At 40.4% G+C, this 19250-nt stretch overlaps 1 protein-coding gene across 1 annotated transcript in view; it reads right to left on the bottom strand.

The window, feature by feature from the left end:
- PCDH15 (protocadherin related 15) overlaps window positions 1-19250 on the bottom strand; it is a 695579-nt gene that overhangs the window by 356203 nt on the left and 320126 nt on the right. Inside the window, exons 11-13 of the mRNA XM_074999591.1 lie at window positions 8702-8836; window positions 7123-7272; window positions 375-568 (exon numbers count right to left, since the gene is read on the bottom strand). Of these exons, the coding sequence (XP_074855692.1) occupies window positions 375-568; window positions 7123-7272; window positions 8702-8836 (479 nt within the window). The remainder of the gene's footprint in view (window positions 1-374; window positions 569-7122; window positions 7273-8701; window positions 8837-19250) is intronic.

Raw genomic sequence — 19250 nt, 5'->3', positions numbered from 1 at the left:
AGCACTTTAAAGACTAGCAAAATAGTCTTTTGCTCATCTTTAAAGTGCTACTTGACTGCTTTTTGTTTTAAAATTGAGTAAGTAATAAATTAATTTTAAAAGAAGATAATTCAAGGAGAATGAAATAATGAACGTTGTGAACTGCAGAGAATGTGTAAATAAGCCACAAAATGTAAGTAGTAGAATCATTTCTAAATTAGTACTTAAAAGAAAAGTTGACCTGTGATCAATGCACAAAACAGTAAATTGAAGCCACCTCTGAGTGCCTGATTCAGTTCCATTTTTTTACAAATAAGAGTAATCTGTGCTTCTTACCTTTAATTACAGGGATAGACATGGATTAAGAAAAGCCTTTTTATTATATAATGAATTACCTTCTCTGCGCAGGAGGAGCATTGTCAGATGCTTTGACAGTGAGAGCATAGGACCTCCCTACAGACAATACAACTCCTGGAGCGATGGTGATAAGGCCCGTTTGGTCATTAATGATGAAGTCTCCCTGATCCCCAGCCAGGATTTCATATATGATCTGCCCATTTGGCCCTTGATCTTCATCCACAGCACTGAGCTGCAATTGAAAATCAAAATGGAAATATTCAGGATTCAATCTTCCATCCTATTTTATCCTCTCTCAGCAATGCATCTTGCTCTGGAGAAGAAAGTTGTCAAAGCAAGAAGAAACACTCTGTATCAACTGACTAAAATTATTATAAATGGAAAATGTAATTAGGAATTAGAACATCATAAAATGTCCAAGAAAATTCTGCATCTGGAAAAAAATCCAAAACAACCAACCCTGAATTTATCTAGTACTGCAAGTAAACTACAAAATCTCAGCACCAATATTGTCTTCACATACAGTATAGCAATATAAGATGCTTTTCCAGTAAACAAAGGAACGTTAACCATTGTTAAAAATTAAACTAGCATAATCAGCTCATTTAAAGTTTATTCTGAACGATCATTGGGATACATACTTCATTAGACCAGGCAAAGCTCTTCACAGCTTTCTTCAAAAGTAGGTGGAGATCATAATCAGTTTGAGTGTTTGAATTTTGTTTTAATAATGAAAGCCTTCAATTGTTTTCAAAAACTGTCAGAAAGTCATTAAGCAAATCAAAGTGTCACACACTGTCCCTGGAACACAGTTCGTTAGTTCAGTGCTTTCTTGCGTGTTCTGCACAGGTCATCCTATAAACCATGTACACTAAAAGCCATGTTATTCAGCAATCAGATAACTGGCACACTTGGTTAACCATTCAAGTGGTTTTATTTTACAGTAGTATTTGTTTCACTGATTTGGTTTTTGGTTTTTACTTATTAGCTTGTCTTGTTGAGGGGAGCAGGTCTGTACACCTGATCTACTGCCAAGCTAACAATTTCCTCTTGACTTTTTGCTTTGCTGTTTTACAATAAACTCTTTCATATTTGGAATTCAATCACCCAGAACTCTGAAATAACTGGTATTTTAATCATAAGTAAATTTTAGTTATGTTTTCCAGAAGTACAGTATAGTAAAAATAGAGATAAATACAGCAAGTACTTTATATGTTTACAGTGTACAATATTACTGTTGCTGGTAAATACAGTACTCTGCATACATTTTTGTTTGTTTTTTAAACATCTAACCTTGTTTTTATTTAGTGTTACTCATTGCTAGGTATACCTCTCTATTATCTGGAATATTTGAATATCTGGCAACCTCCTGGTCCTGGGGCTGCCAGATATGAAAGAGTTTACTGTAGCATATTTTAAGAAACTTTCTTTTCTTCCCTTATATTGTACTGTATAAGATTTTATCTTTTGACATACTCATGGTACTAAATTAAAAGACTGCACTATCAGTCTGAACAGTTTCCTGAATTTCAGAGATTTTATCCCAGTGGATACCCTGAAGGATTTTTAACATATTCCAAATGTGCCGAAATCTATATAAGAAAACTGAGACCGAATATGTCTTGCTAAATTTCTAAAGCTTAGCTTTATATTCCACTACAGATATCAGCACTGTTACTTCAAAAATTATGCAGTATCTTATAATACAAACACATACATGTTTCTTAATCAAGTGACTTGTAATTTGTATTAAGTTTGCACATTATTTAGGACAAATATTCGTTCTGTAGCCCTCAGATAAGCTGAGTTTCCATTCAGGGCAACTGCACTTCTATCTCCCCTCTGTGACTCAGCAAAGGCACATTCCTGGTGACACATTCCTCACCATTTAGACTGGAGAATTTTCATTGTGTTCAGTTCCTTGATTGGCCTGTGTTATCCCTAGCAGAGACAGGCTGCCCAAGCAAAATGTAATTTCTCTCTCTGTAGAGATGGCCAGTAAGTGTAAATGCTACGATTTAAAGATACCACATAGCACTTCCTATGCCAGCCCACTTTATTCTTAATGTAAAGGGTACTGCAGAGAAATATATTAAAACAAATACACAAATCTACACAGGAGGTAATTAGTTGAGCAGAACCCACCCCAATCCTAACATGGATTCTGGCAGGAGCAGTCTTTAAAACCTCCACCCAAGCAGATTTAGTGTGGCTATAAAATCATCACTACTCCAATGGAGAACAAGCACCCAATCTAACAGGGCCTCCAGAAGCCCTATCTTTCCAGCCTTTTCCAATGGATAGGGGCTCTTGTGGACGACAGATCCTGCCTGTCTGCTGAATCAGGAAGATGACCATGAAGCAGCTTAAAACTAGACTATATATACACTAACTATTTCTTGGAGAATACTGTTTGAACTAGGATATGCATAATTTTCCAGAGGCATCAAAGGGTTATAGTATATTAGCATTCACTGACCCTGCTAGAGAAGGTACATACAATTCTACAATAGTATATACATAACTGCATTTTAATATAATATACCCAAAAGGCATGAACCCAATGTCGAAAAGGTTTCTCTCAATTGCATAATGTTCAGTCAAGATACTGTAGGAAATCCTCAGTCTGTCACAGCTTGCACATGCAATGAAAAAAATATCAAAACTGAAATCTGCCACGTGACTGACAAGGATTATGCAGTCACCACAGTACAGTCCCATTTATCTAAATCTCTGCACTACCCAAATGTGTTCCTTGTTCCTCAGTTGAGGACACAGCCACTCAGCAGCATGAATCTTATGCTGGTGAACAAGCAAAGCATTCAAATAAAGTGGAAGTCCAAATAATTGAGCAGAAACTCCAGGCAGGACTGAAATGAAGATGAGTCTCTGGCCATGGGGAGGCCACACTGCTACTGAATTGCTCCTGCCATCTTCATTTTCTAAACAAAAGCTGTGCCCCCCACCGCCCTGCCAATTCTACTTGGATAACAGGGAGTATATTGTTTTTGTGCCGATTTTCCCATTCTTACAACCCCCTACCTCCTCCCAAGGAGCAGAGAAAAAGGACATCAGAAGTAAGAGCACCTGTATAAGTTTCAAATAGCATTGTTGCACTGGTGCACTGTACAGAGTCAGAGAACTAGAAAGGACCTCAAGAGATCATCAAGTCCAACCCCCTGTACTCATGGCAGGACCAGGACCACCTAGATCATCCCTGACATATTTGTCTAACCTACTCTTAAATATCTCCAATTATGAGATTCTACAACCCTCCTAGGCAATTTATTCCTGTGCTTGACGACCCTGAGAGAAAGTTTTTCATGCTGCCCAAACTAAACCTCCCTTGCTGCAATTTATGCCACTGCTTCTTATCCAAACATCACAAGTTAAGGAGAATAATTTTCTTCTGCCTTCTTGTAACACCCTTTTAGGTACTTGAAAGCTGTTATCATGGCCCCTCTCAGTCTTGTCTTTTCCAAATGAAACAAACCCAATTCTTTCAAGTGTCCCTCACAGGGCATGTTTTCTAGAACATTAATCATTTTTATTGCTTTCCTCTGGACCATCTCCAATTTACCGATATCTTTCATGAAATGTGATGTCTCGTGCTGGACACAATACTACAGCTGAAGCATAACCAGTACAATGTAAAATGGAAGAATTACTTCTCATGCTTAATTATAACACTAGCATCCCAGATTTTTTTTTTACACCAGTGTCTCACTGTTGCCTCATATTTAGCCTGTGATTCACTATGATGTTTATATCCTTTCTTCTGTACTCCTTTCTAGACATACGCTTCCCATTTTGTATCTACTTTAGTAGGTTGAGCATTGGTACACAATTGCCTAATGCACAGAGTCCTTAAATTCCATTCAGCTGGATTTGTGCAAACCCATTAATGGAATTGCAAAAAAGTCAGTGAAGGCATAATTACCACTAAAAGTCCTTGTGGATGGGTGTTGAAGACTGAAGATAAAATCCTTGACTCATGTGTCTTGTAAAACTGTTATTATGAACATGAAACAACTAAACTGGATTCTAAGATCCTAGATTGCAGAACTTGTTATGAAAAAAAAAATCCAGAGCTTTTTAAAACTTGTAAATTGAGCATATTTGATATAGAAATAATTGAAAGTGACAAGTAACATGGAAATACGCAATTTCTCACAATCATTTTGCAAACTAGATCTGCTCTTTAAGCCTTACAGAATCATGTGAGAGAGGCATTTTATAAATAGGAAAACTAATGCACAGTTAGGCCAGATGACTTTCCCAGGTATCTATAGTAAGTCAATGCAGATCAAGGAATAAATTCTTAGAGATATGACATGTACTTCACTTCTTAAACCACTTTCCCCTCCTAAGAAATTTAACTAACAATTATATTTACTAAAAGGATTTTTACCACCCTCTCCATTCTCCTTTTCTATTACTCTCCACCCTACTACTACCACTACATAACCCTTTTACTCCACATGGAGTATAGGTCACCTACGAGTCTCCTCCACTTCACTCCGTCTTGGAACAAAGCTTCTAGCTTGTCCATGAGTACCCCAGTTATTGTCCTTCAACCTCAGCAGACCTTCTCCACTTTGTCCTAGGTCCTTCTCTTTTGCATTTTCCTTGATGGTTTCATGTGAGAACTTGACAGACTATGTTGGATGGTGGTTTTGTGAGAGTGTGGCCTAGCCATCCCCACTTAATTTTCTTGATTTCAATGTCAATTGGTTATTGTCCTGCTCTGTTCCAGAGCTCCTAATTTGTGATGCAGTCTTGCCATTTGATGTGAAAGATGTACCTCAGGTATTAGCTTGTGATTTGAAGACTTTTTAGTACACCAGGCCTCGCATCCATACAGGAGCACACTCTTCACAGTTGTGCTGAAGATCTGCAGTTTTGTCTTTGCAGATACTATTTGTGAACTCCATATGGGATGGAGAGGCCTAAATGCAGCTGTTGCTCTCCCTGTCCTGGCACTGATATCCTTATCTGTTCCTCCATCTATGTCCGTAATACTCAAGTAGGTGAACTGCTCCACATCTTCCAGGTCATCCCCTCCCATTTATGATGGTGCACCTTACACATAACATGTGGGCTTTATGTTATCATAAGAAGCATCTGGTGCTTTAACAGAGTGGACAGCAGTATCACCAGGCAACTTTACAGTCAGATTCTACACTTAAGTGGAAAATGTACTAATTGTGCAGTGTTATGCACCAACTAACTAAGCATTTATTAATTCTCCACCCAGCTTCTTTTTACTTTGTTTTGATTAATTTATTTAGGGGCAAAGACCATGAGTATATTCTGGCCCCACTGGCATTAGTTAGGGCTTTGTCATTGATTTCAATAAGGACAAGAACCAAGAATGAGTATTCATGCTCATTACTCACTATTTGATGTGATACATACAAATTTTAAATAATACACAATACTTTCTCCTCTTTTCTTCTTATAAGCCACACTTCTCAGGTCTAATAGTTCACTATCACACATATGGTTCAGTCAATTAAATGGATTAAAAAATGCTTGAATATTCCTATAACTGACTCTCATTAAAAGGCAAGGAGGATATTTCTGGATAATTCATAGTAATATGCTTATTCATATATAGGCTTTAATTTAGGACTTGTAGTGGGGCAAGTGCCCCACTCCTGCAAGGAAGGAGTTAATGCCTGTGCAGGACCCCCAGCCAATGAGGAAAGGACTCCTAAGGGGAGCCAATCATAGGGTAGCTTTCTGAAGAAGCCCTGCATATAAGGAGCTTCTCCAGCAATGCTGTTGGGTTCTGGCCAAGGAAGGTGAAGAACCAGCACCCAGTATGTGCCAGCAACTTACATAGAGCAGTACAGGGCACATTAAGGTGAGCTAGGGAGAGGCTCCAGCCTAATGCCTGCCAGACTTCTGGCCCCAAGACAGAGGGCACAAAGGTGCAAGGGGTCACAGAGAAAGTGGCCAAGGGAGCAAAAGGCAGTTGAAGGAGAAGGAGGAGAGCAGGACAGGGCTGCTGCCAAAAGGTCCCTGGGACAGGACTCAGAGAAGTGGACAGATGTGAGCCCTTCCCCTTCCCTGCTCATACTATACCTAGCCACACACCAAAATGGCCAATGTGGACTGTAGCTTGCCGCTGAGGTGAGAGGCTAGAATGAAGCTGCAAGCTGGTCACAGTGGTGGGTGCCCTGAATCAGGGCTGCAAAGTCTCACAGAACAGGGGTGAGAGAGTAGTAGTGGGCATTGCTGGAGGGCAGTGTCATGAAGAGGACCCTGTGATCCTGGGAGCAATGTGGGTCCTGAGTAGAGCACAAGGTAGAGCAGGGAGTGGCAATGGATGACACTCCAGCCAGAGGTAGGCACCATGCTGGACAACAAACTAATTCCCTCACCAACCAGCAGAAGGTACCATGGTGGTAAGTTCGCCCCCTGACAGGACTATATGCTATGTTGTCAACATGCAGAAAATAGTTGACTTGTGACTGTACACATGATATCAGAGGCTTGTAAGCCTAGGAGAATATCTATCTGAGCTAGATTTCTACACCAAAACTTTTGATAAATTAGAAGATAAGCCCCCGCATTTTAAGTGTATTATTGAAAACACACTAAGCTATAAAGTTTTTAAGGCTCATTCTTGTTAATTATTAAAATGGCATGTATACAAAAAAGAGAAGACACGTACTCCATTTTTATCTGTTTTAGTACACGTACAATTAATATTAACTTCAACAGTTCATATTGCTAGCAAAAATTTTAAACATAGTAAGACAAAAAGCATGATTTTACCTTTATAATGCTTTCTCCAGGCCTCATATCTGTATAGATCTTGACATTGTATGATATGTTGGAGAAAGTTGGCGAGTTATCATTTGCATCAATCACCAGGATACTGACCATTACTGGGGAACTCTCCTGCACACCATCAGAAGCTGTCATCTTCAAAGGCAAAAAAAATACAGGAAAAAAAAAACGTTATGGGGTAGAATTAAGATAAAGGCAACTAAAACTAAAATAAATTCTTTCAAATATAATCCATTTCTCTTTTTGTGTTCATTCAGGTATGTTTTAGTATCTATCAAAAAATCTGTATGCTTGTGTTACTAGCCTACCCATATGAGGATATAATGGAAACTCAGCTGAAAATAATTCACTAAATAAAGAAACTGGAAGGATAGTGTAAACTATATATACCGTGCAATGCCAGAGGACCGGCAACATAAGACATCTATGTACTAATCCAGCATTTTCAAATAACCTCACTTTGGATTCAAACATGCAACATGCTCAGCATATATGTCTCCCATGATAATGAGAATGTGGATGTCAATGTCAATGTGAATTGAAGGAATTTTGCGCCTTTCAAGTGGCATATGTGATCTTGCAGGACTTAGTTATGTCTACACATTACATTTTTATAATTTTCATGAAATCTTCCCTACATGTATATTTCCTAAATGACAGCAAAAGCACAGATAGATACTTGGTGTCTTGCAGGATGGGTTGAACATACATAGTAGAATTTCTCATTTATGGCTACTGAATAACAGCAAAAGAAGAGTGTGGTGGCAGAGAGTAGTAGGAATAGGGAAGAATCGTTGTTTCAGCCCTCTTTCTGTACCAGATAAAAGGCAGAAATGAGCTGTTTCATGAAAAAGGATGAACTAATCTACTCCTCTTTCACCTAGATCCACAAAGGAACAAGGCAGAGAGCAACTCTGAGAAAAAAATCACTCCCTGGTCTGTCCTTTGGGTGGTTTTATTCAGGACAAAATGCAAAGTAATGATATAGCCCTAACTATTCTCCATAGAGCATTCACACATAGGCTATATCTAGACTAGAGAGGTTTGTTGACAAAACCTGCAAAGCGTTCACACTCCCAAGGCATTCTGTCAACAGTAAATTGACAGAACATGGCACTTCTGTCGACAGCGTTCTGTCATTCCCCCATTAGGCAGAACTCCTTTGTCGACAGATCTCTGTTAACAGAAAGCTAGTCTGGATGCTTCAGTGGGCCTTCAGTTGACAGACAGAGCTTCCGGGACAGCAGACTTCCAGTTGGCCATTTTCTTGAGAGCACGGCCAGGCAGCCCATCCACTCTCCGTCAACAGAGCAGATCACTCTTGTGATCTGCTTGGTAATTGGGCCATGATCTGTTAGCAGAGTTTTGCTGGAAGATCTCTTCTGACAAAAAAGTTTGTCAACAAATTGGTCCAGTGAAGACATAGCCTCAGAGGACAATCTCGTCAAAAGCAAATACTCATTTTTACTTCCTCTCTGGCATACCAAAATTTAGAATTGTAAGTACCATGTTGGCTTTTTCAACATTAAAAAGTTATAATACCTGGAAAGTGCCTATTGCTTACCGAGAAGGTGTATAACTGCTGGAGCTCTCTATCAACTGGTTGGAGCAAGGTGAGATAGCGAGTAATACCAGTCTGAGTCACAGTGAAAAATGTACTATAATCATTTAGGAAAAGATGAAGTTGGGGATCCTTTGTCTTCAAAGAGAAAGAAAAGAATATTTAATAATAATTTATATATATTGCATTTATAAAATATTGAAAACATGAAAACATTATAATTCAAATGACAAGTATTATTAATATTTATGTTTATTATTGTGGTGCCTATGAGCCCTAATTTATCATAATCCCATCATGCTAGGTGCTCTGCAAACAAAAAGATGGTCCTGGCCTGAAAGAATTGCAATGTACAGGACCATTAAAGATAAAGTTTGTGAAATAGCAAAACACCTAAATTGTTTTCATTAACCCTCTTTTAAAATGTAGTATTCAGAAAAAATTGAAGTAAATGTAAAATGATAGAAATCCCCCAAAGAATGTTGTTAAAAAAACCCTAAAACAAAAGAACCCTGCCAAAATAGGGTGATGACTTATAAACAGATTATTCTTAAAACTGCATATTTCTTATCAGGATGAAGCATAGCATTTGTCCTCATAGCACATCTTGAGAAAACTTCCCATTTACTAAGTCCAGCAACAAAACTGTTCATCTGAACTGTGTCTTCCAAACACAGTACTGCAAAACATTCAGGCTTTTCCTTGTATAGCCAAGGAAAAAATATTTAAAATATTTATGCACAGGATTATCACTTTGATCACAAATGAAAATAGACCAAACAATCTAGATATATATCACAGTTTAATATTTGTTTTGATTTTGAAGTAACATTTTTAATGAACATGTGTGATGTATTTTGGCAGCTCAGAACTTCTCTAAACTGTCTGGTAGGAAAATATTCCATGCTTTGAATTGCCCACCCTATGAAGTTTAGCAGCTGCACAGATGAAGATTATCTTGTATGTACAAAAATGTATGAGGAAAGGTTTAAAAGATGTCCTAAATGACTGACCCAGATCGCTCCCTAGGTTGACTCACTTTACACAGCTTCAGTAGATAATCTTTATTTCAATGGTGTGGGGAGAAGCAATAATAACCCTTTCCAGAGAAGAGGTAGTCGAGGTAGTCAGATTCCACTTTGGGACAGACAGGACACCAGCTGTCTGAAAGAGGGACAGACTAGGACTGCTGTGAGCCAGAGCCAGAAAGGGTCACACTCCATATCAAAAATAATAGAGATGTGATGTTTAACGGCCAGAAACTACAGATTGGCTCTTTAGCAATCAGCGTAGCCTAAGGGTGAATGGGTTGGTGGTTTATAGGAAGCAGTAAAATCACATTGGGGATCACTGATCCTCAGGCTGCTAAATTCCAGGAGGAACAATTCAGAGCAGCCTTAGGAATGTGCCAATATACTTGCCCTGCTGCATAGTATGGAAATATCCCTAAGTTGGAACCGGAAAGAAAGGACACACTTATACCCAGTGCCTTTTTTGTAAAACAAACAAACAAAAACAAAACAGTGCCAGTTCTCAGCCAGCTCCTGGCCCTCTCCCCCAGCCAATCCCATGCCCGGGGGCTGCCAAGGTGCTGGTACTCAGCGCTGGCAAGTACTGGCACAACAAAAGCACTGCTTATACCAAAGCTATGTCACTCACAAATTCCCTACCTACTTTAGTTAGTTAAGCTATCTTTCTATGAATTTTGTGCTGCTGAAATGACATGGAACCAGAGGAATGGGAATCTTCAGTTTAACTATGTATTTAAGCTGCTACGCTGGTTTTACTGGAGCTTCTGCAGTTAGTACATATTGCAGTTAACTTTTTAAACACTTTTATTTGCCCTCCTCTTCCATGAAAATAAATGCTCCTTTGTGTTTTATAAAATGTAATCTGACTGAAACCTAAGAGTTACCTCTGTACCTCTGCTATTATTCAACATGGCCTGGCCCGCTGACCAGGGGTGGGTGAGTGTTAAGCAGGGAAAATGGGGCAGTTTCCCTGGGGCCCAGCATTTCTAAGGGGCCTGGAGCTCCAGGCATTGCCACTGCTACTTTGGCAGTGGTTGCAGCAGAGCGTCTGTCTCCTTTCAAGTGCTGCAGGAGTGTTGCTCTACCGTTCTGCGGCTATGAGGGTGGGAGATGGAACTGCAGCACCACAGACTGGAGGGCACTAAGGGCTGATTACCCTAGGCCCCACCCCTTCTGTCTTTGGCCCTGCCTTTGTTGGGGACATGGAGCCAGGCCACCCTCCCACCTTTCCCCTGGACCTGCAGTGGTTGTCGGTCCCACTGAACATGGCTACTGTTTACCATGGTGAACTTCTAGATCTAGATAAAACAGAGTATGGTAAGGGCTGCTAGGTGACTGATCAAAACAGCAAATAGACATTAAGTTAGATAAGTCACATGAAAATTGTCCAAAAGCATGCTGACCATGGGGGAAAAAAGTCAAAGCAATATTATATGTAAAATATATCTATTGCCATCTTCCCCAAATCTGGTAGTTGCAAAACGCCTATTTCATTTTGAAAAAGAATGCATTGTGAAGTACTATCCCCTCACCCCCACACAACCATGAAAAATACTTCAAAATATGAGTTACCTTTCACCATTTTCTTACACCTAAGGAAGAAAGGGACTAACTCTACGATTGTATAAGAGCCACTCATGAAATCGGAAGCTTCAGAAGCTTAAACTTGTTATGGCTTTCAAATGCTCATCTCACAGAGTTCTATAGGCAAATTCAGACCAATATATGGCCAAACAGTTATGAACACTAAAATACAATGTCCAAAGGTGTTATATGACTTTCCTGAAATCACTGTTCTTTTTCTTTGCATTTATGCAAACCTTATCATGAATAACTTTCCTAAAGATTAGATACTTTCTTCCACAGAAAATTAACTAAGCAGATAGTTAGAAATTAAAAGTTACTTCAAGTGAAAAACCTTAAGATTCTCATGCCCTAGAAGGCATAACTAAAACATTTCAAAAACTTGAAATAAAAGCACTAAAACCACAATACTGCAATAAACAGTTGCAAGCAGAGAATAGGGCAAAAAGATGGGGAAAAATAGATTTAATTTTTCAGCCAAAAGCACTCCAGGAAACTAAAGCATAGGCTTTAGAACATAAAGATTATAGTACTTGAGTGCTACAACGAGGAAAATGCTTTTAGTGCTAAATACTAAATGCAAGAAGTACTACAAACTAATGGTTTTCTGTCACTTAAAGATACACTGTAACTCTGACAGCAGTTGGTAAAATTAAAGTTCTTTTAGCCTTTAAAAATCCAAAGGAAGAAGAAAGGGTGTTCATTATGGTCCTTCCAGGAAAAGTGATAGCAAGAAATCTTCACTTGTAGACTCTATAAGGCTAAACACAAACTTTATTTCTAGAAATTCCAAGCCATATTTTAGGTTTGTATGTGGTACTGAGCCAGCACAGTCTTGGTTCAGCTTAAGGATTTGTTTATAACTTATGAAATGTTCATTCCAATTTAATTCCTTTAACTTTTCCACTTAATTTGATATTGCACAAGTGATTCCTCAGGCCTGTATGGTCTTCTAGCCAAATCTGGCTAGTACGGTCCTGCTATCCACACAGTTTTAAACTGTGCCTGTTCGATTGCCCCTGTTCCCTGACCCCACTGTATATAGGTAGTCAGTGTTTGGTTAATATATGTTAGTTTCAATATTTTCCAATTATTTTTTTACACAGTGTTTTCCAATGTTCTGTATTGTTTGTTAAATACAAATATTCAGGTTGCACCCCGTGTCCCTCGTTATTGCGGGGGACTGTAGGGGCTTTGGGGTGAGTGGGGTGTGTGGAGAGGCACACGTGGGAGACATGGGGGGGTTGGGGGTTACTAGTCCCCTCGGGTGAATGCCTTCTGGAGTGCCTCGCAGATCTGGACCCCATCGCAGTTGAGCCACCTGTTGGGGGCTGTGGTGGGCTGCTGGTACTGGGGGCCAGCTCTGCCATCCAGTCCTGGGACAGGGTCCCCTCATGTGCCTCAATGAGGTTGTGGAGTGCACCGCAGGTGGCCACAACCTGCAGGACATTCTCCACCCCCACATTGGGGTGCGTGAGGAGACATCTGAACCACACCTTCAGACGGCCAAATACGCACTTGACCAGTACTGGGCCCATCTGAGGAGGGTGTTGCACAGCTTCTGGAAGGGTTTGAGGTGGCCCATGTATGGGCAAATCAACCAGAGCTGGAGGGGGCAGGCTGGGTCATCCACGAGACAGAGGGACATGGCAACCTCCCTGACAATGCGTTCCCACTGGGGCTTGAGTGTTCCAGCCTACATCTTGTGAAACGGGACAGAGTTCTGCAGGATGTGCATGTCATGTGCCCTGCCCAGGCAGCCAATGTAAATGTCCATGAGCCTCCTGCAGGAGCATGACTGAGTGGTACCCAGTGTATTGGCCTCCATTGTGGTCTGGGGCCCTGATGGCGGTATGCATCCCATCAATCACCCTGAAGCATTCGGGGAAACCTGAGCTCCCCGAAGCTCTCGATGAACACGTCCAGGTCCCTGATGCACACCAGCTGCCGCACCAACATGTAGCTGATGGCCCTCATGACCTGCAGGGGAACAGGAGTGGGTGCACTTGTGTCATGCACAGGGGGTTCTCTGCCCCCTTCTTCATGCTCCCCCCCACCCAGTGGGCCCCGTCCTCCAGCAGTGAGTGTGTGGTATCTCCCCTGGTCTAGGCTTACCTGTAGTACGACAGCCCAAACGGTGGATGTGCCCACCCCATACTGCTACCCGGTGGACTGGTAGCTGTCCAGGGTGGCCAATTTCCATATGCCAATGGCCATGCACCTCTCCAGGGAGACAACCAGCCTCATCCAGGTATCCTGGCATCAGAGCATGGGGGCGAGCCAGCTGTAGATCTCCAGGAAGGTGGTCTTCTTCATCCAAAGATTCTGCAGACAGCAGTCATTATCCCACTCCCCCATGATGACCCTGTCCCACCAGTCCATGCTGGTGGCATAAGTCCAGACACTCTGGATGGCCTGGGGGGTAGAACCAGCAGGAGTGGGGGTGGGGTCAGGACCCCTGGGCCTGGGTCTTTGTCACCTCAAAAGGCCGAGGAGGGTGGCCAGAAGAATGGCTATCCTGTGGGTAAGGGCCAGCCAGCAGGCCTGCAGCTGCTCAGGTTCCATGCCTGCTGGTCGGTCTGTGCTGGACAGGGATCTGGGTCTGCCGTGCTGCACGCAGGCTCAGCAAGCCTTGGCAGCTTGTGCAGGCAGGGGTTGTTTGGGTGGGGCTCTTTAAAGGGCCAGGGGGCCAGCAGCCCCAGAAGGGCTCCCTGGCCGTGCAACCCAATCCATGCTCTGTTCTTCTGGAAGAGCACATGTGCATGTGTACATGTGCTCTTCTAGAAGGACCTGTTTAGCATGTAGACAAGCTTTTCTGGAAGACGGTCCTCTGGAGGACGTTTTCCAGAGGATCATCTTCCAGAAAAAGTGACGTGTAGAAACGGCCTATGTGTTTATTACTTTTTGGGCAGGGTTTCCATCAATAGAAACTGGATGCTTGTCTCTATGTTAAAGACATCTCTTTATTCTTCATAGACATTACAACTGTCATCTCAAAGATAAATGAACATTTTATTAGATGTCCAGAATGGAAAGCTGGGAGAGATGGTTGTGATAAAACTGATCTAGTAAAAGAAACATAAAACTGTAATAATGCAACTTAGCATTCTCTCCAGACTCATCCATCAATAAAAACTGCCAGCTGAATTTTTTGACTTATAAATTGAACAGATTTGTGATGCAAGACACCAAGACAGGCTAAATTACAGAACACCATGGCTGTGTCTACACTACAAAAAATAACTTTGAAGTTGCTTACTTTGAAGTACAACTTCGAAGCTGAGCATCTATACACATCCTACTTCAAAGTTAAGCCTCGAAGCAGGGCACTGCTCCATTCCTGGGACTGGAGTAAGGACTTCAAAGTTGGGTTTGAAGTAAGGGAAAATGTGTGTAGAGACTCTGCTGGCTGCTTTGAAGTAGTGCCTAACTTTGAAGTTAGCTCCTAGTGTATACACAGCCTACATGTCACTTCTGAGCTATATTTTTAACAAATAATGATTGAAGAACAAGAACTATGATTCTTTAATACTACAGAGGGTATTCAAGTTCCTCACTACCAAATTGTATGCAAAGATCTGATCAGAGCAGATAGAACCAGCAATCAAGAAACCACATGTAACAGCATAAACCAACAACATGCAGTTAAGAAGCACTTCAAGCATGCAGAACACACCTTATATGCTTTATGTCAGCACCATTTAGATAATTTATTGATTACTTATCAGTTAGGTAACTTTAACAATGCTTAGCAATTTTCTGCAGCAATGACTATTTTGTAGCTGAATATATAAAACAGTTGTAACATCTTCCTATTGAAACTGTATTGAATTAAGTGGATTTACAGAGGAGATGAATGTGGCCTAATGGATGTGAGTGTTCCTGGCAGAATTTTTTAAACAAATATTCCCAAAACTTCCCAACTATACTGAAACAAAAATAAAGGGAAAAGAACTCAAAGCACACAATTCCAACTAAAATATATTTCCACACACTCAAAACCCAGTACCTACAGGAATGGCATCTGGTACAAGCTACAAAAGAAAGGGAATATAAAATGAATAAACACAAAACCCCCACATAAACAGCAATGATGTACCTTATTGAAAATGAAAATATCAAAAATTACAAATCTCAGACAATTAGCTGAACTGCAAAAAGCATTCACAATGCATGCTGAATCCAGAAACCCCAGCTTAAAATGCAGCAAGAGATGTTTAGGTTTCACATTAGGAAATCTTCCTGTCAGGATGATTAACCACTTGAATAAATAGCCTAGGGAGGTTGTGGAATCTCCATCACTAGAGACTTTCAACAACAGGCTAGACAAACACGTGCCAGCGATATTCTAGATAATGCTCAGTCCTGCCTGGAGTGTAGGGTACACGACTTGAGTTCTGGAGCCCCCTTCTAGTCGTGTGATCTAACTTCAGTCATAATGCTCTGGACACAACATATCCCAAAAGAAAGAACAAACAAAGAACAGGGAAATAATTAGAAAGGGACTGAACATTAGGGCAAAGTAATCAGCCCATCAAGACACAGCCCTCGATTACATCATGAATAGTGCATGCACCCACAAAAAGGTATTTTTTTAAAATTAGATAGCTAAATATAATAAAAGGTGTCTATAACATGGAGTAGTGGTGATGAAAGGCTGACCAGCGAAACAGAAAAAACACTGTGCTGTGCTTTAAGCGTGCTGCTCTTTCCACAATCAGAAAGAACTCTGGGGTGGTTAGCTTTTTTCCCCTATCTTCCTGCCCTAGAGCAAGTGCAGAGCTAAAGAGTACACAGGACCAAAAGGAAATTTCAACTCTTCTCATAAGCTTCTAAATTCATGCCTCAAGGGATGCATCTCTCACTAAATACGCATTCATGCACAAAATCATTAAAAAATTCATCTAAAATCTCTAAAAGGATGAGCCACTTAAGAGGCAGAGCAGTAGCAGCATTTTCAGCACTGCACTTATTTAGTGAGACACATTAAATGAGACACATAGGACAAAATAAATTCTTGGAGAAATGAAACAACTTCTGGATGATTGGAAATGTGGCATCAGAGGGACTGAAAACCTGACCTGCCAAGCTCAGTAAAAGCGCAATACAAAAGTACATAATGTTAGATCTTAATCGCCCCCGTCTCCCAAATAGCCTCTCTTTTTAAATCTTAAAGGGGTAGTAGCAGGCTCTCTTTATTGTTGCCATTCAGGTTTTTTTTTTAAAACTTTAGTAAATGTTATACTGAAAAACATCCTCTGATCTATTAGGTAGCTGTAGAATCAATAATATAGTATAGTGATGTCCACAAAACTCCTATATGCTTCACTATAAAACAGGTTAATATATATGACACACACGTGATTCTTTAAGCATTAAGAAAAAGGAATTCTTTAATCACTCCAGATATAGCTCTTGGATTTTTGTTCGTCTAACTATACTATTCCAAATGCATAACCCAAATGGTTATATTTAATGAATAAGTATGTATCCATCTTTCTTCCCCTTTGATGGTCACTACTGAGATCCATTTAATAGAAACAATTATATTTTAATGTCTCAGGAGAACTTCGGACAGATGAAGATTCGGATGCATCTCTCTAGTTTTGACTTCCTGTACACAGTAACAGCAAAAATTAAGGAATAAATTCTAGCTGAAAAGCACAAACTCATTTTTTTTCTGTAGGGCTACTGAGCAAGTTATTGAGTCCAAGCATTTGCAGTTTTATGGACAGCAATAAGATTTGTATGTATGCTTATATTCTATAATGCAGTAGACCCCCGACTTACGCAGAGGTTGCATTCTCGCATAACCCTGTGTTAGCCAAATTTCGCATAACTCAGGGGGAGCCAGGAAACTGACCAGCACAACGGTGTTAGTCAGATTCGGGCCACTCACAGGAGAGGGGAAACTGACCAATGCTACTGCACTGGTCAGTTTTCCAGGTCCTGTCTGTGGTGACAGCCAAGAATTAGGCTGCTGCCCCAACAGGAGATGTGAAACCACTCCTTTCAGTGGCAGTAGCCTGACTCTCATTGCCACTGACAGGAATGGGGGAGGCTGCTGTCCCTGACAGGACCAGGGAAACTAACCTGTGCAGCAGCCCTGCTCAGTTTCCTTGCTTCTGTGAGTGGTGGGGAGCCAGCGCTTGGCTCCTGGCTGCCCTCCACTCACTGTAGCTGGGAAACTGACCAGTGCAGCACTGGTCAGTTTCCTGACTCCCCTAAGTGGCAGGCAGCTGGGAGCCAGAAAGTCAGCTCCTCACCATTCAGAGTCACATTAACCCAAGATTCATGCAACTTGAATGCATGTATCTCAGGGTTCTACTGAACTGTATAATCAATGGCTACAAATATGACATCACTTATGAATCTTTTAATCTAAAGAGTATAAAAAGGAGAAAACTGTTTACCCTGAAGACATTTATGAAGACAGTACACATTATATCTGTAAATCTAATTCTATATTTAAATAATGAAGAATCAGAGGGAATATTAGATAATTGCTCTGACTGGCAAGTTAACTTCAAAATATGGACTTTACATTCCTCAGTAGATAGGGAAATAATACTGTCCTGTTTGTGGAGTTTGGCCCAATCCTTGCAACTTGAGAGTTATTATACAGAGCTACCACGGGAAGTACTAAGTGCCTAACAGCTTTATTTGGGCATAATCTACTTTTTCAGATGCATTGTTATAAAATATTTATTACCTTTTCTGTAATTCTCTTTTCCATTCTTGGAAATTTGCATGGAAACAGAATTTTTCAGCTGCTAAAGAGTTAGTGTGTTTCTATTTCTTATTTACTACCTGGGCTGTGTGTACACTAGAACAATCTTTCAATAGATGATCTTCCAGAAGAGACCTTCCAGAATATCATATTTCAAAACAGCGTGTCTACACACAAAAAAGCAGATTGAAAGATCAATCCACTCTTTCGATAGAAAGCATCCACACAGCCCCGCTCTTTTGAAAAAAACAGGGCCAGGGCTTGAAAAGTCTGGAACCATAAGAACTGCTTTTTCGAAAAAAGGGTCCGTGGAGCATCTACGCATACTTTTTTTTTTTTTTAAAAAAAAAAGATTCTTTCAAAACGAATCACTCTTCCCGATCTGGTAGAGGAAGAGGGCTTTTGGAAGAAGAGACTCATTCTTTCAGTTTCAGATCAAAAGAGAGTATCTTGTATGTGGATGCTCCGCATGTTCTTTCAAGAAAGGACCTGATTTTCCTAAAGACCGTGCTAGTGTAGATATGGCCGTGACATTTTAGGCCTTAAAGCTTTTTTCATGTGTAGTGGCATACAACCATTGACTTTACCAGAGCTATGTCACTTGACAAGGATTGAAGATGTATAACTGGTAAAAAAAAAATCCATTAAAGCTATTTCTGGAGTGGAATTTTTTTGGAAACAACTCTTAACTTTGAACAATATGAGTTAAATTAATTCTGGTTATAATCTAACTAACCAAAATTAATAAATTCAACAGACCCGGGGGAGAGTAGAAGTTCACCATACTCTCATCTTGGGGCATTCCAAATTAAAACTTATGTAAATGGTGGATTCTCTGTAATTTGAAAATTTTAAATCATGATTTGAGGACTTCAGTAACTCAGTCAGAAGGTAGGGGTCATTACAAGAGTGGGTGTGAGAGATTCTGTGGCCTGAAATGTGCACAAGGACAGAATGGATGATCATGAAGGCCCTTCTGACCTCAAAGTCTAAGGGGTCTATGAAAAACATATTTAACAACTCCATTAAGTTAATTAAATTAACAATTGAAATGCCTAGAATACATTTGCAACATATCAAACATACAGCTCCTGTGACTATTAAAATTATAGCAGTATACAGCTCTGTCTCCACTGATACTTGAAACTGCTTTACCAGGTTTGTCACAAGACTTATGAATATGTCAAAACATATGAAGATAATAGCA

Source organism: Carettochelys insculpta, chromosome 7 (genome assembly GCF_033958435.1).
Source record: "Carettochelys insculpta isolate YL-2023 chromosome 7, ASM3395843v1, whole genome shotgun sequence".
Classification (NCBI taxonomy): Eukaryota; Metazoa; Chordata; order Testudines; family Carettochelyidae; genus Carettochelys; species Carettochelys insculpta.
The sequence above is the reverse complement of the archived record's forward strand: the minus strand, read 5'-3'. Positions and strand labels throughout refer to the sequence as shown.